This window comes from Augochlora pura, chromosome 4 (assembly GCF_028453695.1).
Source record: "Augochlora pura isolate Apur16 chromosome 4, APUR_v2.2.1, whole genome shotgun sequence".
Taxonomy (NCBI): domain Eukaryota; kingdom Metazoa; phylum Arthropoda; class Insecta; order Hymenoptera; family Halictidae; genus Augochlora; species Augochlora pura.
Window position 1 is genome coordinate 12,477,781 of NC_135775.1, and position 24,817 is coordinate 12,502,597.

The 24,817-nt window shown below is 41.9% G+C and overlaps 1 protein-coding gene across 1 annotated transcript in view; it reads right to left on the bottom strand.

Moving 5' to 3' along the window:
* Positions 1-24,175, bottom strand: part of Dop2r (dopamine D2-like receptor) — a 334,074-nt gene extending 309,899 nt beyond the window's left edge. The window contains exons 1-2 of the mRNA XM_078178174.1: positions 23,106-24,175; positions 10,702-11,812 (exon numbers count right to left, since the gene is read on the bottom strand). Coding sequence (XP_078034300.1) covers positions 10,702-11,391 — 690 coding nt within the window. The 5' untranslated portion in view covers positions 11,392-11,812; positions 23,106-24,175. The remainder of the gene's footprint in view (positions 1-10,701; positions 11,813-23,105) is intronic.
* Between the last annotated feature and the right edge of the window lie 642 nt (positions 24,176-24,817).

A 24,817-nucleotide genomic window follows, 5' to 3' on the forward strand; every position in this document is an offset into this window, starting at 1 on the left:
TTCTCCACGTCTATTCACAGAACATCGATTGTATCTATATGTAATGAAAACTTGTTTTTGTGGCGCATCTTTCAGAAAACTTCGAACATTTGCGAGCACTGAAATCAATATACAAAATACGAGAAGCGGCAAAGGAGAACGAAAAGTTCTAACTTTTCAGAAAGGAGGTTGGAAAGAATTAATTAAAAAGATCGAGTTTTCCTTTCTAATATTCCATTCTTCGCCTCTGTTCTTATCCAAACAAATTGGTCGAAACAAGGAGATTGTTAAGGCAACCTCCCAGTCTCTTCTCTAGAAAAAAATTCCTATAACAATCTCGTTGTTTCCGGGCGACTAAATAAGAAAGTTGCGCCGCGGCAACGGCGACGTTCATTATATTTAATAGATTGGTTGATTCGAAGATAATACTTTATTGTTCACGAATCTGTTTTCTACAACGGTTTCACAATAAAGCTCGGCCGAGCCGAAGGAAAAATGGAGGAGCTCCGGCGTTCGAACCGGCACCTGATTAAAGTGCTTCGATGGTGAAGCGACGCTCGTGACATTATCGTCGCGACGCATTTACAGGCACAAACGCGCGTCACTAAACCGTTTAATGCGAAACTCGCGAACGATCGTTTAAGCAGTGGACGAGGGATTTTAGCACGCTGCATCCTGTTAATATACAGCTCGGGACGTCTCGATTTTATCATCTTGATAGCGCCTCGAACACGATGGTCAAACACGCTGGTCTGATAATGCCATCCCTTCTATCCTATTTGCGTCATTAATCATCATCCGAGGAGAAATGCGCATTTCAGGAAGTTATGCAAAATTAGTCTGACATATGGGATAGCAAATTGCGACGGTTAATTAGCGGTTTGGCTACTACACAATCACCGTGAAATCAAAGTAATCTACTTAGCGACGGAGTAGCTGAACAATTTAAATTTCGCCTGCTAACACTGAAACGCTTAAGAAATCTTGAAAACGCGAATGAAATGCAATTTTTAATACAACACGATATAGCTTTCTTCAGTGTTTATCCAGTTAACCTTCGCGACTTCATTGTAAAAAATTTGTCGCAAATTACAGCTACTTTTTATGCATGACTAATAAAAGTATACATGACGGAAAAGTGATAACACAAAATATCACCATTTTTTCATGACGAGTGTACTCGTCAAAAACAGCTAACTGATTAACTGCTAATACAGTCAAGGTTGAATGCCATTGCGTTTAAATGTTAAATGTAAGTCACAGTCTTAGTGGTGCTTAACTCCGTTTATGATAGCGAAAGTTATAACTTCGTTTATGATGGTAAGTTCTCATTACTACGCAAATCGCAGCTATTTATTATGGGCTATAATGACGCGATAAAATAGTCATGGTAATAACAGAACCCTTTGCTTACTTGTTAGAAGAACGTCTTATTTCACGACAAATAATCATAAAAGAATAAAAAATCCTCAGCGAAACGAGGGGACGCATTGTTCAACGAACGTTAACAACCTCGTTAACGAACGACAAACATTGGTTTAATCGTTACATCGACAGGTTAGTCTTCGACACTGAGCAAATAAATTAATCATACAATTAATTATTGACTCTGTCACTGGAAATCGGATTCCGTTTAAACGTGCAACGCGTTCGGTTAATATTGACTCCGCGTTATCGGGAGAGCCGACACAAGTTCGATTTAATAATAGAACGCTGCGTTTTCCGTTTCGACGCTCTCACGGACCTTACCTGGGACCTTCCCGAAACGCCGCCGCGCCGGCTAATTACTTCCTGGCTACCTATTTCCGTCGGTCGGACCCGCCACGGTTGTCCTCGTTATTATTTCAACGATTCCCGTCGCCTAATATTAGAACGCACCGTAAATCCTGCGAAAGGATCGTCTTCGGAGCTCATTAGACTCCGTATCGTTCGCGTGGAATAAATTATGCAGGCTCCTACAAATTACACACCAGCCCGTGCCACCGGCGAGCTTAATTGATACAAACAAAAGGAGGCGACACGTGCACCGGTCGCCGCGCCGTACAGGTGTGCCGTGTTGTGCTCGAGTTCGCCACACGTACAGGCCGGGCTTACGAAACAGATTTTAGCGAAGCATCGTGACACGCGAATCTATCTCCGTCACGTGACGGTCGGAAATATCGATAGAGCGTAGCGTGACGGTCGCGAATCGCGATGGAAACAGGAAAAAAGAGAGTGCCGTCAAATTCGTAATAGCGCCGATGTACCCGGTTAAAAACGTCCCGCGACGACCGGCCGGCTCGTTAATCCGCGTGGAGAGGCTTTTACACAGCTGGCTCAGTCAATGTTTCATGGAGTACAATAGCGTGCCCCATAATAATCGCGCGACAACGATTGTTCGGTGTAAGAAACGACCTCACCGCTCTTGATTTAGGCCGATCGGTTCGACGACTAGCTTCTACTTGAGATAACATGTTAGAAGAAACGCCTGCACTATTTTTTAATATAAAAATTCAGCCCCGAGAGCTGACAAATGTTATTTCGTTTGTTTCCGTGAAAACTTGGAAATAAAATATCGCTGTTATTTACCACAATCTTTTAAACAAAAATTTGCACGATAAAAGACGATAAATTTCGCACGCGCGATCTATTTCGCGTACATTTAAGGTGCGTCGATTTCGGTATAAATATTTTCCGTTTAGTTGAGTCACATTAATTCTATCTTCGCAAAGAGGTAACTTAGACAATAATCATTTCGATCGACGCATATTGTATAATCCTGTGGTTTGTTACACGTCATGTTTATTTCATTGTACTCCCTTCGATCGTAAAGAAATATTTTAAATATTTGAAACAGGAGATGATGATATTTTAACTGGCCATTAAATTATGAGAACGAAAATATTCGATTTTATGGATCATAAAGTACGGAATTCATGTACATCCCACGCATTGCGCTCTTGAGTTAGCGACCCGGGAATAACTTCAAGGAGCATTCTCACCGAAATCTCTGACAGTTGAGATAGTCTCTCAGCGAACAGTTCAGCGATTCAATTAGACACAGCGTCATTCAGAACCCTCAGTCACTCAGTGTCAATCAGGACACTGTTGTCAACGATCAGCACAGTATCATTCAGGACGATCATTCACTCAACGTCAACCAGGACAGTCTCGTCAAGACAATTAACATATAACGATTTATTCTTGCGAAGCTAATTAAATTCCACAAGAAGTCCCCGATACTTTAATTGGGCGATCGAGTTAATAAGCTGCCGCAGTCGAGAGGTCCATTGCCATTTTTCAGACATCTATTAGCATACTTTGAGAGCTTGGATGTTGCTAGAAGACGAGAGTCTGTTTTGGGGAGAAACTAAACCGTTCGAATGGTAAAAGACGACACTGATTTCCAAGGAAACGTCGTTAAATATTCTTTTGATTGAATACATATCAGAGCTAATCAGTTCGAGTTTCGAACAAAAGCTTCGAATAACAAAAGTTGGCATAGATTATTCTATTTGTTTTTGTGAAAGCGAAATTACTTAAGAATGAAATAATGTCATTGCTTAGAGACATTTAACGGAAAAATATGTACAGTATAAAATACTTATAAATATATCCAAAAATGTTTATAGTTACCATATATTTGTTGAAATTCTTTTATTTTGATACAAATGTTGGTAACTACAATAGGAACCTAAATGAGTTAGTATCGTTCTTTCACGAGCTCATCTATTTCGTCTCTGTCCTCTATTCGTGCCATGTTCCATTAAATTTAATCTAATTAGAAACGTTTATAATTATGCCGTGAACAGTAGATAAGAATTAATCTCCTAATTAATTAAAAGAGAAATGGTGTTCCAAAAACCTTTTACTTCAAACAAAACGTAAGGCATCACGCAAGAATCGTATAAAATAAAAGTTATTAGACTACTCTCTTCTCTACATTCAACTATCCGAGAAAACAAAAATTTTATATTTTACACAAGATTTTAAAAATCGACTTTTGGCCAGATTCGGGGTCGAATGCTCCATTGTGCGGCGGCGTCAATTACGCAGACTTTCGTAACAACATGACATTCAAAATTTCAGATTATCGAAATGGATATTATTTTGCAGCTTCTCTAATGAATTTCGATATAAAACCAGTGACAGTCTCCTCTAGCGGAGAATCGCGATTCTCTACGATTAATCGTATCGTAGAGAACCAATCGCGCGAGTAAATCCCTCACGGAATTTCCGTCGCGATTTCCAGGGAGCCCCGGATAAAAGTACCGGCGAAAACAGCCGTGATGGCCGGAATACGAATAACTGCCCTGCCCGAAATTCGACACGTTTACGACATTTTTACGACCCTTCAATCCGAAATTTCCTGCCCCCGGACCCTCGAGCCAGCGCGCACTTTCAGCCCAGTCCCAATCATGGAACCGTTATCTTCGTTCATGGGAAAAGTTTGCATCCCGCGCGTCAACCTTTCCGCAAACTTCTATTTTAACCCGGGAAATTGCTCGCGGCTACGACGGCCCGAGGATGTTGTTTCTTCCCTCGTGGCGTAGTGAATCGTTCAGGGTGACGGGCATAAATTAAATAGAAGGGTTATCGAGGAATCGTGACCGCTTTCGGCAAGCCTTCCTCGTTCGGGTTCGTGGAAGACCGCTTTATGTCGCGTGTTGGCCTAAGAGTTATTGCCAGGAATAGGAGTCGCTAATGGAGGCGGGTTTAAGAATAATATCCTTGGAGACCCGCTGCTTTTATTCTTGCATGGTTTCCGTGTGTGATAAAGTGATTGCTTCGAGAAAAGACGTAACACACACCTGGATTTTCGTACACATGATTCGAAAATATTTGTCAATGACATTTCATTTATTATATTTACTCTTTGCCCTCTTATGTCAGGTTATAGAGGACATGGCGGAACTTAATAATTATGGTAATTTTAAAATTAACACCTTTTGTTTCATAAAATACAATACGACTTTTCATCAAATTTGATCAAAACTAATTGTTACCAAGGCTTTATTAATGCATATCTTGTTTAACACTGAACCTACTGTTCCAGTCATAATGAACCATACCACATTTTCATTTTAAAGTTCTTGTATTTATAAAGACTCTTTTATAGTAAGTCATTGTATCCGTATCATAAGTATATATTACAATAAAATTAGTGAAAAATCTAAATACATCCAGTTTTGTCGTCGTCATGAAGGGCGCTGAATTTTCCACGAAACGATTAAGCAAACACCTCCCGACTCTCGTCATTGTCCCACTCCTCCGTGGTTGCAATTTTCGATTAGGAACAGACATATGTGCTTGCGATTTGTTTGGTTGTGTTTGTGTACGTGCATTATTTACGTGACCGCGATGACATTACGACGACGTTACAGACGAGCGAGACACACGAAGGAAGCGTAGAACCATCAAGACAAAGTGAAACAGTCGCTACTGCATTGAATTTAGATTCTTCCAATGAACACATGATTATTTGTAACTATTAATTACTAACTAGCATCTTGATTATCTTTTTATTGTATTATGTAGCAAACGTACTGTATTGGACACATTTTTTATATTTATGTTGCGTCACATGATTTTTTAACCCTCTTAGTACCGACCAAAGGAGTCTGTATCTGAGCGAAATGTTTGAAACTTGTTTGACGAAGTTTAATAAAGTTTCGGAAAGAAATTCCAAGGATTTTGAAAAGCCTGATAAATAACAAATTCAAAAAGGGAGAAAAAATAAGAAATGAAATTGTTGTTTAATCAAAATATTAAGAAAAATTATCTTTCCAACAATAGCCAACAACGATATATCGTTGTTGGGTACTAAGAGGGTTAAATGGTTTTCATTCACGTTTTAACCACTTAGTTGCGTCGATATATTTAAAGATAAATTTTATTACGCGTTTTATTGATCATACTCAGTGTAGTTCTTTTGATAATTGTTCTAGAGTTATCCTAAAACGTGCGTTATAAATTTATAAATACGTTATATATAATATAAATATGTTAGAAAAACTATTTTTATTATAAGATATAAAATTACCATTTCTTTATGACTGATATACACGTCGTACGCATCTAACAGGTTAACTATATGTTCAATATTTATGACGTTCGCAAGCTTGCAATGTATTATCCCAGTACAGGAATTTTACGAATATCTTACGCCCACGTTAACGTGCAATGTTAAGGATCTGAAGATAATATCGGGAAACAAGAAAATGAAACACTACTCATAAACTAAATGACCCAAGAGGCAAGGAGCGAGAGGAATCGGTCGCCCGCTCCACCTACTCTCTTCCAAGAGACGTGATTAGGTGGTGCGGGCGACCAATCCCCCTTGCTCCTCGCGTCGATTAGTTTATTGGTCTTCTCGTTTAACTATAGAAGTGGTTTCGGGAGGTCGTAGAAAAGTGAGGAATACGGGCGTGCATGTCAAGAGGAACGTGATGAATACCCCGCCTTGCTACTCCGTTAGAACGACCGACTTCTTTTTGACTTTGACATAACCATACTGTAACCTTTGTCGAAATATATACAATATGAACGCAGAGTAACAGAACCACAAAGATAAAAGTTCAATATGAAACGAGAGATCGCATTAACCCCTTACACTATAATAACGAGTCAGACTCGTGATACAAATTTCATGCGAGATCTACTAAATATGAACGTTATTAATTTCTTTTACATCGGAATGAAGATAAATTCTTCTCTTATCAAAGTCTGCAAACAAAAGTACATAAAGACAATAAAAGAAATAAAAATTATCTGGTCCTATTATTAACCCTTTGGCTACGGCAGACTTTGACACGCATCGGCCGTACGGTACGATACCAATTCACTCGCGACGTCCACTGGATACGGCGAAGTTTTTCGTTAGACACGCATTTCTGAAGAATTATATTAAAATATTCAAAACACCGAATTCTATTATATTAGATCAATATTACTTGAAGTGAATATTAATTTTAAGTTTTTTTTATAATATTTAATAATGAAATTTAATAATAAACAGGCGAAACTGGCGAAATTTGATCTGGACGCCTATTGGCGCCTACAGTACCAGGAAGCCAACATGTGTCGGGCGCCAATAGGCGCCAACAAAGGGTTAAAAATATTAAGGACAAATAAGTACTAATCAACGCAGCGCGAAAGTAATCGTACTGCAAGAGGTTAAGATCCCAGGACCACATAAAACACACAATTGACGCAATGTTAAAGTAAACACAGAATAAGAAGAAGAAGAAGAAGAAGAATTCTGTTGTAATACATTCTTGTATAACTTATTAACACACCCATGGTAATTACAGAGGTAACGTTCTCGTTCTTCCGCATTTTTGCGCAATAAATATATAACCATTAATATAGCAGCATAAAAGCGAGCCAGAATGAATGGAAAACGTTCTTTTTCAACGGAGCTTAAATAAATTCCCGTGAACCGACGCACTAAACCGTGAAACGAGGATGTTTAAACACAAATGATGCGAAAATCGGCTTCCGTGGAAGCCAAAGTAAATTTCGCAGGATCCGCACCAGTTACAGCCGGAACAGAAAAAGAACGCATCACCTGGCAACTTAATAAGAACAAACGGTGCCGTAAAAAGCGCGATCACGAGGGTATTTCTCTTTAATGAAACGGCATAAATCTATCGGGGAATCGCGTTGCCGCGATTGAAACTTAGACGCTAATCTAAACGAGAGACGTCCATTGACCCTGTTATCAATATTTGATCAACGGATTATGTAGTTCTAAGTAAATACAATGAACTTTCCGCGTGGTAGGGGCGAAAGCTTGACAGCGTAGTTTAGAATTGCAGAGAACGTTTAATCGACGCGGGATATGTTTTAAATCCTGGAAACACTCTTTCCGCGGAGCGGTGTGTTAATTGAAGACGGCGTGCAGCAGTGTTTACACTGGTCGCACTAATTGAAATTCCCTGCATTTAAACGACCTAAGTATTGATCGGAAGGCGAGATCCAATATTTGCTGAACTTCGGGCCGGACGCTAAATAAACACCGGTTACACGCAAAAAAGAGCGCCCGGAGCGGAGCCGTTTGACAATCGTGTGTGTCCGAGGGACAGTCATAAACGTCCTGGAACGGAAGTGGGTCACGCGCTATCTCGGGAATCGTGTCCGTCACTCGAAGAATTACTCAAATTGCTTTAATTAACTAATCCTGTTTTCGTTCTGCACACGTATCCGGAGGACTACCGGGACCCGTCTCGTCGTTTGCTCGATAACCAACCCCATGAACAATTGCCAGCTTCCCTGTCCGATGAATCCTGAATGTCCGCCGAGCTTCCTGTTCGAATCGGCTCCCGCGTACTTTTAATCGTATCGGCTTCGTAATTGAATTTCCGGATCGGACGACGCGGAAAAGCGACCAAACAGAGAGGGCGAAAAAAGAATAACCGTAGAAAGCGAACGAGAGACGGAGACGGAGAAAGTGGGAGTCAGAGAAACTGTGCCTACCAACTTCGTAGAGCTTATCGATTCCGGGAACAATAAATAAAACTTGGTCTTAAATTAACCATAATTAAACTATGCTCGGTTTTTGCCACCACCGCGGAGTCGCCGAGAAAATAGGAGCTCCGCGCAGAGCGAAGCTGCGAGTAATACCAGCTTTTAATTACTCGCGCGGAAGCTCGGTTGCGCGAATACCAAAGAAGTTTGTACCTGGATACAGGTTTCATTAACCGCGGAAAGATAACGGCCGACAATCATGCTTTTTATCGGAACAAAAGGCCCGTAATTAACTGCGTAATGTTCCATTCTACCTGGGAACGACTAAAACGGCGTGGTTAAAAGCTGTCGAATGAATTACGCTGACGTGTCTTAAGATAATGAAGAAAAGAATACATATCGGGTGTTAAGGAACGCCGTGCTTGAATCGTGGCAGACGTAACATGATCGAGACGTTAATCATTCGTTAGTTGATCTATGTTCTTTCGTCGAATCTCTCGAGTAGCCTCGATAAGATTATTCACAGTGACAGAAATTGGTAGATAACAATTTTTTTTTATTTTAAATAATTTGTTCAATAGGATGGTCTTTGACTACAGGAATAAAATATACTGTTATAGATTTGTATGGCCTTACCTCCCTTTCCTTAAAAGAAGACACTTGGGTAAAGAATAAAGTGCCCAAAAGTTAGAAGCAATCGGAGAACATATTCGAAAAAGTTCAAATGTCATAATTTAGGGCCAGAAAATGTCGAGAAAATGGAAGTCGAAAAATAAAAGAATACATAAATCGATGAACAGAATGTGCAGGATAAAATGGAAGAAACGAGCTTAGGATCGTTTTCTCTTTTCTGTAAGTAGCACTAGAGAATGTTGTGTATCAAAGGTTGCAACAACGCAGAAAACCTGAGGAATGAGTTATTGCAGCTTGCGTTGGCATAAATCCAGATACGATAAAACATGCACGTGATTCAGCGATACAAAGGCTGCAACTTTACATCGATCTGGAAGGTCAATCCTTCGAGCATCGCCAACGTAAGAAAATTTATTCTACTATAGTAATCGACCCCGAATGATCTTAATCGATCGAATTAACTATCGCAGAGCAATGAACAAGAATTCCATTGCACTGAAAAGGATGTCACCTACGCGTCTACCTACGACAGAAGCGTGGGTACAGCACGTTCTAGGCACGCTTGGAAGGTTTCTAAAAAGATCTTGCCTATCTGACGGTAATTAAATGTACGAGTAACTGGTTTAAAAATACCGTGAAAGAATACCAGCAACAGAGATTTCATTAATGAAAAACTTAACACGCCATTTGTTAAATAAAGATGGGGAGAAGCGTGACAAGGTGTGAAAACATTCTACGAGAAGTTTTTTCCTTAGTAGGTCAAACATTGCAGAAGACCTTACAACCCACGATTTTGCTTTGAATGTTTTCTTGAATAAAGGGTGCTAAATAAAGACTATTAATATGCGAGGAAATCAATTGTTTGTACGCACTATAGAAAACGTTTTAAAGAGCCTTATACATCTTTGCTTTTATTGGGTTGTAAAATCCTCTACAGCACTTAGCCGCAAACAATTATACATTCAAGTCAGATAACAAGCAGTTCAAAATTGCACATGGAAATATCCGACTTTTAATGCGAAAATCTGGAATATAATCTTTTAATTTGCATCTTTTAATTTAGATACTTAATTTCAGTTTCGGTTCAAATTTATTTGTCTTATTCTACAATACCATGGGAAAACAGAAATAACGACGCATTGTATATGGAGAACGTGAGCAATTGAAAAATTGCATTTCTAACGTAACGGTAATTGCTGTGTTACCATTTATTTGAAAAAAAGGTGTTCGCTTAAAATTAAAAATCAGATGTTTCATAATGCAGTAGGCTAACACAGTCAATCCCCTTATAATATAATCTTTTCTGTGCTGCGTCAAAACGCTATCTAAACGATATCTACCTAAATAGATAAACGATCCTGTCTCACGTTCAAGTTACCGAGGATTCTTACATCTTTCAATACCTCTCGTTTGTTTCCTATTTCGATTAAATTTCTAGTATAAAGTGTGAAGTAAATTAAGTTATATTATTATTTAAAATATTTTCGCCATTTTTGATTACAAGGTCAATGAGAAAATATTAAACGCGTCAAAATGACGCGTCTCGTGAACTTGTAGATATTGTTACACAATATGCGTACAACTGAAATTATAATTTATGACCGCTATTGTACACGTGGGAAATGGCTTTGCTAGACTCACCAGAAAGTATACAGCAAACGGCATGACGAGCACGGCGACGAGCAAATCGGCGACAGCTAGGCTGACGATGAAGTAATTGGTGACGGTCTGCAGGGCCCTCTCACGCACCACCGCGAGTATGACGAGCACGTTACCGAACAGCGTTAAACACGGCACGATCACCAGGATGAGGGCCCACCAGCTATTGGCGTCCGTTTTCTCGTCATCGGCGGACCCGCACTCGCCGACCGTGATAACCCCCGCCGCGGTTCCCGCGACGATCGACGACGTACAGTTCACAGTCCCGTTCAGGCTTAGGTTGCCACTTCCGGCGTAGTAGGTCAGGTTCACGAATTCGTTCAGCTGGTTGAAATAGCCGTTCAGGTCCTCGAAGTCGAACAGACCGGTGTAGTTGTCGGTGCCGAGGGTCGTCGACGAGTATCCCGACGACGACGAAGAGGACGAGGACGATGATGACCCGGTGAACCACGAATCGCTGAACGTCGAGCCGATCGTCGTCGAGTCGTTGTACCAGGCCAGCTGCTCAATGCCGCTGCTCGGGCCGTCCCCGTCGTTCCTCGAGAGGATACCCTCGTCGTCGTTCAGGATGGTCACGTCCGCGTTGAATAGTTCGTCCGGATGTCGCGGATCCTCCGACGACAAGTTCCTCGCGATGGATCCGAGCAGGGACCCGTTCCCCCTCGCCTCCATTTCGATCTACTTCGGATCCCGCGCGACTGGAGGCCAATTACGAGATCTTCAAGCGTCCTGGCTGGAGATTCGTTTCTGCGACTTTGTCGGACATCTTCTGGCTGTTATCTTCTACTTTTCTATTGCTCTTTATGTCTCTTGGTCACTCTATATGTTTGCCTCCTCTCTTTCTCTCCTTCTCTCTTTCTCTCTTTCTCTCTTTCTCTCTTTCTCTCTTTCTCTCTTTCTCGCTCTCTTGCTCTTTCTCTGTCACTTTCTCTCGCTCTCTGCAAGCGGTGCTCACCACGACAAGGCTCTTCTCAATCCTCTGTGTACGCAAGAAACGAGGTGCTGCCTCCTGTCCTGTCTGCCCTCCCGCCGATCGCGCCGACCTCCTCCCCTGGCTTAAACGCGTATCATTGAAATCCCCCGCCGAGAATCTCTGTAATGGGAAAAAGGTTCATGGTCAATGCGATTGCTTCTCTATCCTATAAATCCCTGCGTATTTCTACGGACCGCAGGACTAACTGTACCCTGTGAAACGGGGGCGCGAACGCCGAACATTTTCATATACCTGAACCCCTTCGCAGCGTCAGATTCTTCATCCTTCGCAGACGAAGACTTTTCAAGGACGAGAATATTTTCATAAGAGAACAACATTATGTATCAAAGATTCAAATATGTAGCCCTCCAAATTGTAATATTTAGGGAAAATCTGATGGGTCCGAGATTTGGAAGCGTAACTGTATTTCGTTATTTTAAAAATATTGTTAAATGTTCTTCTTTGAAAGACAATGTCATAGATGAATAATGATGAACTTTATGCATTATTTCTAAACATGGAGGAGAATTTTTTAAATTTATTCTCCTCTTTTAAATAGAAAAAAAATTCAATTTTGTTGTTATCGATATTTAACAATTACAATAAATCTAAACATGCAATAAACGTCAATTTTCTCTTTCGTGTAGGAATTTATTAACCACGGAAAATTAACGTAACTGTGAATAAAATCGTAGTGCAAGGAGTCATCTATTTTACTGGATTCTTTGATGTCCGTAATTGCGAAGAATAGAATGTTATCCAATTTACAGTAATATTAGTTTGTTAACCTTTTTTGTAACTTATTCTTAACATTATCTATCAAAAAACAAACTAATCTTGCCTGTAGTCCTATATAATGAATATACCGTTCAATGAATATCATTAAACTCTATTCATCATTCAGATCGCTGACATAATTATAAAATATTATTCTAAAAATCAACACATACCCTGCAGTTTTATTTACATGTTCTAAGCTGTAACCAAACGCGTTTAATCCAGTTTGCCAAAGCAATTTGCAACCCTATACCGAGAGCCGCACTGAAAAATTATGCGGTTAGCAACAGTCAAAAGCGCGTTAGTCTGAGTGGCATATTGAATATTAAAGCAACGAATGCGCGAGTCCGAATTAACGGAGTTACCCGAGATTTACGGTGAACAACAAACCCGCGATAGCCTAAAACGATATTTCACGTGTTCCAAACTTTTTCCGTTCAATTATTCCGAAACAATGTAGAGCTACTTCTGTTCCTTTCGTTTCACCGTTGGAGTAGAATTTCCGCACTCACCGCACTCGATTCGCAGGTTGCTCGGATAAATATGCGGAGGGTCTGTGTGTATGTCCGTACTAGCGTTTCAACGACACATAAGTATGGGGATATGGTTCGGACTGCTAATAGGATGTTTAAGCGGAATTGAGGCTCCTTTGTGCATTCATACGTGTACGAATGACAGGGATGGAACGAGAATAGATCATTCGAACAACCGAATCTAATGAAAGGAATATACGGAATCAAATCGGTGTGGCGCGTTACGTTTGACAGCAAATATTTGAGACAATTTGGTAGCTTATACGATTCACAAAAGGCAGATCGACAATGTTCGAATAATCGCGAGCGGAACAACAGAATATAAAATGTTCGCCAAATAGCAAACCAGAAAAAAATGCAATTTACATTTCACTGCATACAGTTCGTGCCCATTCCTTTGCTACACCTAATACAAACTTCATTAATTCGTATGTCACGATCAATTTTCAAACAACATTCGCAGGCAGTCGAACGTTCATCGTGAATAGTGCACAGGGATTAATCCCTTACGCTATCGCTCCTTTCATGCTGTGACGATTAGCACTTATTCGTACTTCATAATTTTCCTAATAGGACCAAACAATTTTCACTTCCTGTATTGTCTTTATTTACCTTCCTTTCTATACTTTGGTAACATATGAATGAATTTTTACTTCAATGTAGAAGAAATTTATAATATTCATATTTAGTAGAACTCGCATAAAATCTTCACCGCGAGTATGACTCGTTGTTGTAGTGCAAGGGATTAAAGGACCAAGAAAGGAGGATCTTTTCGATATCGGCTCGAGAGTATCGAGTTGGATTAATGTAGAACACTCGATTATTCATCGGAGTATCACATACTTTAAAGCGAGAACGTTACCGAAACGAACGTTGTGATTTAGTCTGTTCAGAAGCTGAATCTTAGGTCCCATGAATCACGGAAACGAATGTCGCCGAGCAATCTCAGAATTAAAAGAAAAGCCACGGCCGCTGTAACCCGGTCGGTATAAAAGTTCTGGCTTTCGGTGTCTTCGTAGTAATAGGTTCGGATACACGCGAGCTGGAGGGGTGGATTGACAGATGGACAAGCATTACCGTCTTTCTCTTCGCCTTCCGGCGCAGGCATGCTACCGTATAGGAGAGGTAAAGAGAAAAGAGAGAGGAAGAGGAAAGGGAAGATCTCAAGACTGTTGGAACGCGGCATCATCCTGGAGGGACCCTCTTAAGAACAGAAATCATCTCCTTATCCCTCGGGATCATCCATCCCTGCCGATTCCCCTGTTCTACATACACTTAGCCGACCGGCTCAAGTGTATCATGGCCCGCTATCTTTCAAACTATAAATTTCTCGGTGGAAGGTGTCGCCGGCTGCGAATTTCGCGGGATATATGAGCGTAATGGCACTCAAAAGCGTTAGGAAAATGAGGTAAAACGAGAGCCACCGAGTACGCCACTTTTAAACTTTCAAGCACCTTGACACTAGGGAGACCGTATGCATATATACCCGGTGACCGAGGAGTTTCGGACGATTTTTCAGACGACGAAACTGTACCAAACCCCGCGTATCCGCTGCGAGGATCTTTCAGTGTCTGCCTTAGACGCTGAATATTCGCCGTGAATGATTGCTCACGTATTCAAAACGATTCCGGTTTTCAACCGAGAACTGGCTGACAGATATGCGCGAAATCTTGTTGGAATATTTTTAAACAGAATCACAGCGAAGCTTCCAGATGTTCTGCGAACTGATTTACTCGAAAGTTTACTTCATACCGAATGTAATCATTTTCTTTTCTCTCGCTACCTATTTTACCTTTGCTAGAAGGACATTTTCCGTATATATTTGCAGCCGATTTGAAAATAACTTTTCTTACAATGAAAGCATCTTTAAATTAATGCATTAGCCGGTAACGAATTTTGCACTCACTTTCCTAGTTTTTAAATCGCGGTCGTCGGTAGAACGGTTAGAAGAACAATCAAAAATTGTGATAGCACTCTTAATGTGTTTATATCAAAGAGAAAACGAATTCATATACTAAAATTGTAGGAAAAAGAATGTCATTCTATCTCTTGGAATTGAGACAAAAGATTTGCACGTTGCCTGAATCTTTCTAGTCTGTATGAATCGTGATCGATGAATAAATGGGAAGTTGCTTTTGCAATTAACCTCTTAGGTACGACCCACCACTATAGTGGATGTTTCGTGCTTTACTCAATTGTTTTATTAATTATTAAAGTAAACGATTATAGTGAAAGTGTGTATGTACAATACACTAAGAAAAGAATATATGTAATTAATACTATATATAGCTGTACGGAAAAAATATATATTAAAAAGAAATGGTAATTTAGTTATAAAAAACTTTATTTGCGCAAAATCCAGCCGGATCTAAGAGGTTAACTACAGCGCAAATGCTCTCGAGACTAATGTTATCCTGCATCCTAGAACAAGATTGACTAAAGCCGGAAATTATTTAGAATTTGAACGCAGGCTTCTTGGCCTTCTTAGCGACACAGCGAAACAGCTCTAGCCATCAACATTTCGGAGCATTCCTTACAGAATGCGTTCAGGAGAACCGATGCTAGTCGCTGATAAATAGCTCAAAGCTGCCGTCGCATCGCGCAAGCGACTCGTAAAATATGAGTCGCATTACGACGTAATAATGAACGGTGCTCAATTTTGACAGCGTAACTGATGCAATATTTACGTGGAAGACGTCGTCGGAGAACCGGAAGACCTCCGGACAGGAAACGAGACATAGCGCCGCTTTCTACGTCCGCGTTTCCCTCACCCCGTTGATCCCTTTTTAAATCGCCCTGGTTCTCAGGCTTTTTAAAATTTCTCCATGTTTCAGCACGCGTCGTTCCCGTGCTCTCCTCCGGTTCGTCTAAGAAATATTTTCTGCGTGAAAACGACTGCCACTCCGCGCGACTGTACTAAATGTCAACGGCGAGACAGCACGCCGGCTAAAACAAGTTTCGAGTGGAAAATTTTCTATCGTATTTTCGCTCGAGATATTTTGAAATGTTACGCGACGCGCCCCTCCACCCCTGCCGGAAATTTATCTATCTGTGTGTTTGCTTTATTAACGACCGATATGTCAGCCTCACGCGCAGACGAAATGTACAGGACCCTGCCGGATTACAGTATCGGAATATAATAAACACGTCGGCGTAAATTACCACCCCCCCCCCTCCCCCTCTTCCCCCATGGATTTAGTTTTAAACGATTAACGGCGACCGCAAGTAATCCGAGTTTTTCAGGTTGCCTCGCAGTTGAATTCGATCGAGTTTCGAGAATTTGTTATCATCGACGTAACGATGATTTAGATGGGACGTAATTTCTTTCTCCTGTCGATTGTGAAAACCATTATTTATTACTTAATGCTGGTGTTCTCGTTTCCTTATTAATCGCCGCCGTCCGTCGACTTTCAAAAGTTACAGCTTAAACGGCGACTGGCAGATCCGCGTGTAGATTCGTTATTTTGCATGATTAAATAGCGAGCAGCGCGCGCCGTCCTTTGAAAATTAATTATTAATCCATTGATTTCGCGAGAATCCCGGCGACCGTTGTTATATTTTTCAATCTCGGATCGCATTTTACGGTGCTTATAATTAATCGCGTCGGAATGAAACTGGTTTCCTTCGGGCGCCATTCTTTCACGAGTTCGGCCAGCATCGCGCTGATCTCTGAATATGTAAATATGCAAAGTAACGTTATAATACTGAGTGAAGAATGTAGTGTTGAAATTTTGTTCCCGAATGACTGGCCTGTTATTTCCCTCCGCATCAAAACGCGCCGCGTGCTTGCACTCTCTTTTTCTGTTTTTCCTCGTGGCGCGCATGCCATTACATGCATTATTCCCCGCACGTATGCAAACCAGAAGGACACACGGGTTCTAACGTTTCCACGCGATTTTGCCTTTTTACTAAAAGCGAAACCGCACGCCGACTAATGTACTGTAAATTTTCCATCAGTCACGTCGGTTTTACGCGTCCCGTTTCAGTACTATTCTATGCGACCGGATTAAAATCTCACGGCCGACGACAGTGGTAAATATTTCGGTATGCGATAGCGAAACAGTCACGCGCAACCCTGTCAAAAAGCTTCACGCACGAAATGTTTGTTCAACTACCCAGAACGAGATTAATTCGTCCCGTCCGGTTTTTACTTGCCTTGCGAAACGGCTGTTGTCAACTGTTACCGCTTTTTTCCAGGGGTAGTACAGTCCGCTGACTCTCCATTGCGGTGTAAACGCTAAACGCGTTTGGTCAGCGGAGATAGCGAAATTGTACCTTGACACGTTAACTGAATGAGGAATCAGTGAAATTGTGGACAATCGGAGCAATCGATTTGCAGAAACAATAATTGTTGGTGAAATTTAATACGCTACGAAACTGTACAGCTTCGATTTCAACTATCATTCTCCCTTGTTTCACCAATTTAATCTGTTTCTTGTTTCGACATTAACAGAATGCTTAAATTTAACATGATATGGAGGCAAATAATTTATGAGTTTCTTCGAGGAAAAATGAAGTACTGTAAGAAGATGAAAACTGTCAAATAGTACCTATGTTTCTGTATGCAAGAATTTGCATAAATGCTGTATGTGCTTGGATGTGAGTTTCGTTATATCGATTCTCAGCATCCGTCACTTCGGGAACGGTTAAAACGGTGCCCGATAGTTAACATGTAATACATATATTTTAAAACTTAGTAACTGTACAATGAAGGGACGCGTCGATGTGGTGTTGTCGCCGGTGGTAAAAAAAGGTCGTGTTTGTCGACGCGATGTGGAAGTATTGTGTTCGTGGTTACTTTGTAATAATAATGCCCTTCGCTCGCTCCCTTTCGGGCCTTTTATTTGGGAGCTGGTAGGAAGGTGGAAGGAGAAGTGGCAAGGGAAGCGGAAAGTGAAACTGTAAAATAGCAAGGAAGCATAAAAATAAAAATATGTATACGGAAAATGGTTGGGCCTTGATGGCTGAAGGTTTAGGGTTCGGATTGCTTTATGAGCTCAGATGTGCTTGTCGCTAGGATGGTCAAGGAATCGGGACCGGGCCCATAAAATGGTTGGACCATGTTGCGTCCAGTCAAATGTCTTGATAACGTATGCGCATGTTCAAAATTTCACTATTGAAGAGTAATTAAACATGAAACAAACTTTCTGTGTGTTTCCTATTTCTTACAATTAAAAGCAAACAATACAAAGAAGAAAGATGTTAGTAAAACTCGGTAAATCCAAACTTTCACCCGGCAACTACTCCGAAACTTCGCAACACTACGAATTCGCAATTCTCAATCATCGTGGAAGGTACGAACGCACCAGCATAATTGTCAAAGACCGGAGCTTTTCCAGCGCGCAATCCAAAACCTCTGGCAACACGCGAGAAATATTAAAACACGGAGGCTGGCGAACGCGTGACAAATCAGTGAGAAGGTAAATCCTTGACGCGCGGAGTCCTCGAAATTTCCGCGCTTCGCAAAAATATGCCGGTGGCTGTGCGGAATATATTGCGAAGGCGACGAACGCAAACAAACGCAATAAGACTGCATACAAGCCGGAATTATGACGTCGCGATGGCGCGAGGGCAGAGCGTTCCGCGCGGCACCCTCGCCCAGAGTAAAAGTTAATCTCAAAGGATCGCGTAATTCGCGCGAACAAGCTTCCGCAAATATCGAGAGCCGCATTGGAGTGCCGTGGACCACGGAAGCGACAGATGTTCGTCGAGGATTTCTGGAAATTCGCCGGAAGCCGATCCTTCGGTGGGATTCATCGAATTCGCCTGGCTTTCGATCGACCCGCTCGCGCTCGCTGCTCGCGCGAGCGTGTTTTCCCAAGGAATTCCATAAGTAATGCTGCATACGGAAAAGGAACGCTTTCTGGTTTCGTTCGCCAAACGGGAGCCCAATATGCAATTCATTCCGCGACGAGACGGCTTCTGTCTCGGAAGAAATGAAATCGCGCCGCGCAAGATTGATCGTCCGCGCGGCTTACCTGTGCAACCACAGAGAAAGGTACCGCCGCGATGCACTGCAGGAAAGAAGATGACTGGCAGACAATACTCGGATTAATCACCGAAATAATTTATAATTAATTTCGGACGACTAACGAGGGGATTGCTGCGCAACGAGACCCTCTTTGCCTCGAGGATCGCTCGCAATTGCTTTTACCGCTGAAAAAGGTAAAAGAAATGGTTGGATCGAACGAGACGCTGCATTTATCTGGGGATTACTACAACCCTTGTCAAAAAGTTTTCGATCACATCTATCAATACGAAATATTTACTAAAATTATTGATTGTTTAGGAGTGTAAAATACTGTTGCTTGTAATTACAAGTAATGGGAAATTAAGGAGAACTTTGTATGAAGTCGTTATCTTTTCGGATATAGTGATGATGTGAGACTAAATTTTATTTATTTCATTTTTTTAATTTTATTTATTTACTTTATGCTATAAAATATTTATAAAACAGATTTACTTCCTTTTTATAACCTTTATTTTTATCATTTACTTATTTCCCTTTATCCCCCTTTTATATCTAAGAAAGATTTACATCTCAATTTTCAGATCTTGCTTTATACATCAGAGAATATTCATTTTTATTAAAAATGATACATTCCTGGTTAATTTATACTATATATCTAGTGGTTGATATCCGGTAGATTTATGTTATTATTCTGTAGTTCAAATAATGCCAATTAGAACAGAATGGTTTTTTCATTTGCGTAGCTATCGTTTTCTAGACTATAATGTCTCTTTGATGCCAACTAATCTCTGGCTCGCACGATGTTCCAATTTAGACAAACGCGCTCGGAAAGAAGAAGTATGTGCTCAGATTTCCGATTTAACCTCGTTAAACCGGCGGGGGAGTCGCTATCAATTTCTTTTCTAAGACATTGGGAGGGGCACAATGACATTGAGTGCAACAGGTTACATATACTGCATTAAATTTAGGGAAAACAAAGCGCGTCGCGCAACCCGCTCACATCCGTGAACACAATGACTGATTTCCTGGATGCACAGATTTTGCAAGTTTTTGTCACCGGTGGATCCTATTAAGTTGGCGGCAATTAAAATTTACGGGCAGTCACTAGGAATTGCTGTTTATTACGAAGAAACAAATGTAAAAAGTACCCAAAATTCTTCTAAGAACTAGAATAATTCGTTTAACCATAGCTAGTCGAAAGTATATAATAACAACACTTTATCTAGATTTTTGATTAATACTGTATTCTTAACCCTTTGACTACTGTTGGCGCCTATGGCGTCCGAAACATATTGGCTTCCCGGTACTGTAGGCGCCAATAGGCGTCAAGATCAAATTTCGCCCCCGTTTATTATTAAATTTGATTAATTATATATTGTGTAATATTTATGTTATATATTGTAAAAGAAAACGCTTGAAATTATCGTTCACTTCAAGTAATATTGGTTTAATGCAATAGAATTCAATATTTTGAATATTTTACTATACTTCCTCAGAAATGCATGTCTAACGAAAGACTACGGCCGTGCCAAAGTCTGTCGTAGCCAAAGGGTTAAGTAAGAGAACTTGATAACGTGTCTGATCATTATTTGTCTTTTCTACTTCAATAAACCTATTATTTTAGGAAACAAAAGTTTCTACGATATTAAAATTTTGCAGTTCTACGATAAAATCTGCCACGCGCAATTTGCGTTTTGTCCATTTAAAATGCATTTTTGGACTTAATAAGTCAAAATGGAAAACCGTAAATTAACGTGGGCCGTGTGTTAAGCGTTGAAACGTTCATCATCATAGTCCAAAAAAATACGAGCACGAGTAAAAGTAACGACTTTTGGCCCAGCAGTTCAAGGCGGTGCCGTTTCGCGAGAGATAATTACATGGATTATTAAATGCAAGATCTCGACATGCGCATACTTTGAATATTTATAAGCTTCTAGTGTGAAACGACTTTCACAAATTGTACATTGTTACCCGAGCTGTTTTCCACGAAACTCGAGTCGAACCAGCAGCTATCAGCTATTAATGCGCCTTCAGATCTGGTCGGAGTAATTCAATATAATCTAAAGGAGCCTATTTCCCGAGCCTGTGTAGTAATCATTCTGATATAACGATACCAGCATCGCGTTAAGTAGTAAAAGCACGCATTAGGTCCGGCAGTGGAACGGCCCGTAATAAGGTCGACAGCACGAAATTCGACGGTCATTACTCTTGCGGCTTATCCCGTTCCTCGCGCGAGTGCCGGAACAGCGTTAATTCAAAACGTTCTTGACCCGCGAGATTACGAATATCTGCTACTTTACGCACGCTATCCGACTTTATCTCCCTAACCGTGCCCCGAACAGTGTTGACACGACGGAAATTATAGCGGGGACCAAGTAACTTGTTCGGGCTCATCGTTAAGCAAGTTTAACTCCCTCTCATATTCTCCCGATGCTCCGGTAAATCTCGGGGACCGAGCGAGAGGAATGGAACGGCCGATAATCCAGAAATACGTCACCCTATTCGATATAATTGTAGCCCGCAAAATTGTTACGAATTAATAGAACGTGAATATTCGGTCCACCCTCGATACCATCCAACGCCGCTTCGATTGGCTGCGAGAGGTCACGAAATACCGGTGCAATCGAAAAACTGGTGACACCGTGCAATAAAAAAATAGAAACCGTGCAACGATACCCTGTAGTCGAATGTTCTCCCCCCGACATCATCAAACGGCAGAACTACAGTCGAAATTACCAGCTCGTGTTCCCTTATAAAAAATGGCGAAAGCACATTTATCGGAAATTCGTTTCGACGATTTGTCGCGGAAACGAAAATATTTATTATATTTGCAATAATCGTGAAACACGGGACGACTCATTTCGAGCCATGCGTTATTTCAATTGCTATCGCGCTCGCTGTCATCGTTCCAATAACTACGTCGTTGCACGACGTATATGTAGCAATAGTATTTTAATAAATTGCGACAAGTTTCCTTTGCGAGATAAAAACAAATTTAACCAGAAAAAGTCATTAAATTCCCCGAATACGCTCCAAAGCGGCGCGTTCAAAATTAATTTGGCTTTTTCTACGCGGAATACGAGATCGCGGTCGTGGAACACGTGTAACGTATTACTCTCTAAAATACTACGTAGTATTAATTTAAATGTCATTGCATTTTTTATAGTTATGTAAATCGAGAGCTATCTCTACCGAAATCAAAATAATAATAAAATTATAAGGAATTTAATTAATTGTGCTAATTCATTGTGCTCTTTAAAAAAATAAAATGGGAAAACTTGAAATTCTTATATAATTACGTTGGGGTGGGCAGTCAGAAATAACTGCTATCGGTAAAAATACACTGTTTCCACTTTAGATTGCAATCAGATTAATTGCAACATTAAAAAAACAGCGCGGTCTTTGATAACACAAAAATCGTACTTACTTCTTACACGAATGTACATTAATCTACGAATCATAATTCACCATGCTAAATACCACTATAATTTATAATTTTAATCGTGATTATTGAAAATTATTTACACAGTTAAATTATTCATTCGAAATAGAAAATTAATGCTCACGTTAATCTATCATATCTTCTTAATTTTATCGCGATCCGAGGAAACGCATAAATGTTGATAACGTAATTAGCATGATACAACTTAACTTTCCAATTTCGATTTAATTAACTACGTCGCCTGAACTCGATGACATTTTCGAGATTGTCTACATAGCGATCAAACTGTTAATGTAATTAGCGTCCTCTTAAAACCATTAAGCAAACACACCTGCCCGAAAATTACTTCTCGCATAACGTACGAGACCGCTACACGTGTGCAACGTAGATAGGGAACGCCTAGCCAAGAAAAAATTCTCGCGTTTCGTAGGAACGTCGTCTATCATCAGCGATCCGTCACGTTTAATTTACCGCCTTACGGCAATCTGGCCAGGTAAGCGGCTTCCCGTTCATGGCAGCCGGTCGAATTGCGTTTTAATTAATAGCGATTAAGGTCCGTTTAGCAATTCAAATCGCGCGTGGCTACACCCTTGACACAGCGAGGCATTTCTCGGTCAAGCGAGGCCCACGGTCACGAAGACAGCGAACGCATACCCATAGGCGATCGGGGTAGGCGCGATCGTTACTCACCGTGGTTCACCGGCGTGACATCTTCGTTGTCGTTGGACCGTCGATCCATGACCGCCCCGCGAGTTTTGCCAATGATCAATGAAGAGAAGATCGCTAGTCCGACGCGCGAGCACCCGTTCCGTCTTAATGGGCGCGCCGCCGCGTTCTTCGACACTGAGGAATCCGCCGGATCAAAGCGTAATCCGTAATCGACGTCGATTCGGCTGAGAGCTTCCTCATGGTGTCACGCGTTCGTCGCCGAGTGCTCCTCGTGCCATCCCCATATTCTGCGCAAGATCGACGTATCGAGGCCTCCCGTCCCTCTGTTCGCTCCCGCTGTCTCTGCTGGCCCGCTGTCTCGGTCCCGCGCCCTGCGTGTGCGTCAGGGGGATGATCCCCAGCACCGTGACCCAACCATAGAATACACGGAAGTCGTCCTAAGCCCCGCCATTCACCGGCGGGCAGATCGATTCAATATTTTGCAACGAGATCAAAAACCTCGCTCGACGCACCATTCAATCGAGGCCGGTTGGCATTGTGCTGCCACGGTTTATTGCGCTCGCCGCAAGATCGTCGGACACTGCGATGGATCCCCTCGCTCAGCCCCATGAACCCCTCTCCGAATCAGGAAGATCGAACGATCGAGTGGATCCCGTCGGTGGATCGCGCCGCTTTAATCGGGCACCGCCAGTGCGCCACCGGTCCAATCTCGGCCACTCTGGGATCCTCCAGCGTCGACCAGGAAATTCAACCGATTAACCCGGAACGCCGAGAATTCTTTGGCCCGAAGGGACGTCGTACATCCGGCGTGCTATCCATTAGCCACCCCGCACGATTTCTATCGATCGCCGAGCCTCGTTCTTTAATTCACACCTGGTCACTCTGACACCGTCCGGCTTTCTCCCGGTCATCTTGTAAATCCTCACTGTTCGCGGCAACGGCGATGGTAACAGCAGCAGTGTAACGGCAGCGGCTAAGTGAATCCTCGAGGATCTCCCGTACACACACAGACCACACACACTCGTAATAGTTTCACACGCGGTACAGGATCGATCCAGTTCTCGGTTATTCAGTCCATGGAAAGAACGGACGTCTGTTTGATGGCCCGGCGTCTCGATGGGCGTAGTTGGACGGTATGTACGACGGTTAACGAGGACGCCACTTGAGGGTACCTGTGGATTCCAGTGAGGCAGGATCGCCGAACGCCGCGGCGAGTTCTTCCCTTTTAAGGGTTCTCCCGTACGGCACGATCGAATCCGGTCGGCCAGGATCGTGGGACAACCGGTGACATCCTAATCGGTGTCCGCGTCGTTGTCCACATCCTCGTCTCTCGGTGTGTGTCGGTGTTCTCTGGATCGACGAGCAGCACTTCCGAGCCACGTTGTCGAACGAACGCCGAGCGACTGGCTGTCTGCTCGAGTTTCCACACCGCCTCGAATCCCGAAGCTCGCGCGTTCGCTGGAGATCGAGGGAGGGAAGCAGCGATGGAGGGGACGGAAGCAACCCTCTCTTTCCAATGGTACGCGCACACGCTCCTCGCCACCCCTAATTCGCGACTCTCTCCGCTTTCTCCTTTTTCTTTGCCGTTTTCCATCCTCCTCCTCCTCCTGCTCAAGAACAATCGTTCTTCTCTTTCTTCCAGCCGACCACCCTCGCCAACCTATCCCTTTAGAAGCCACCCCCTTTTTTCTCCTTTTTATGACAAGGAACTTCGAAACTCGCTGGATCAGCCG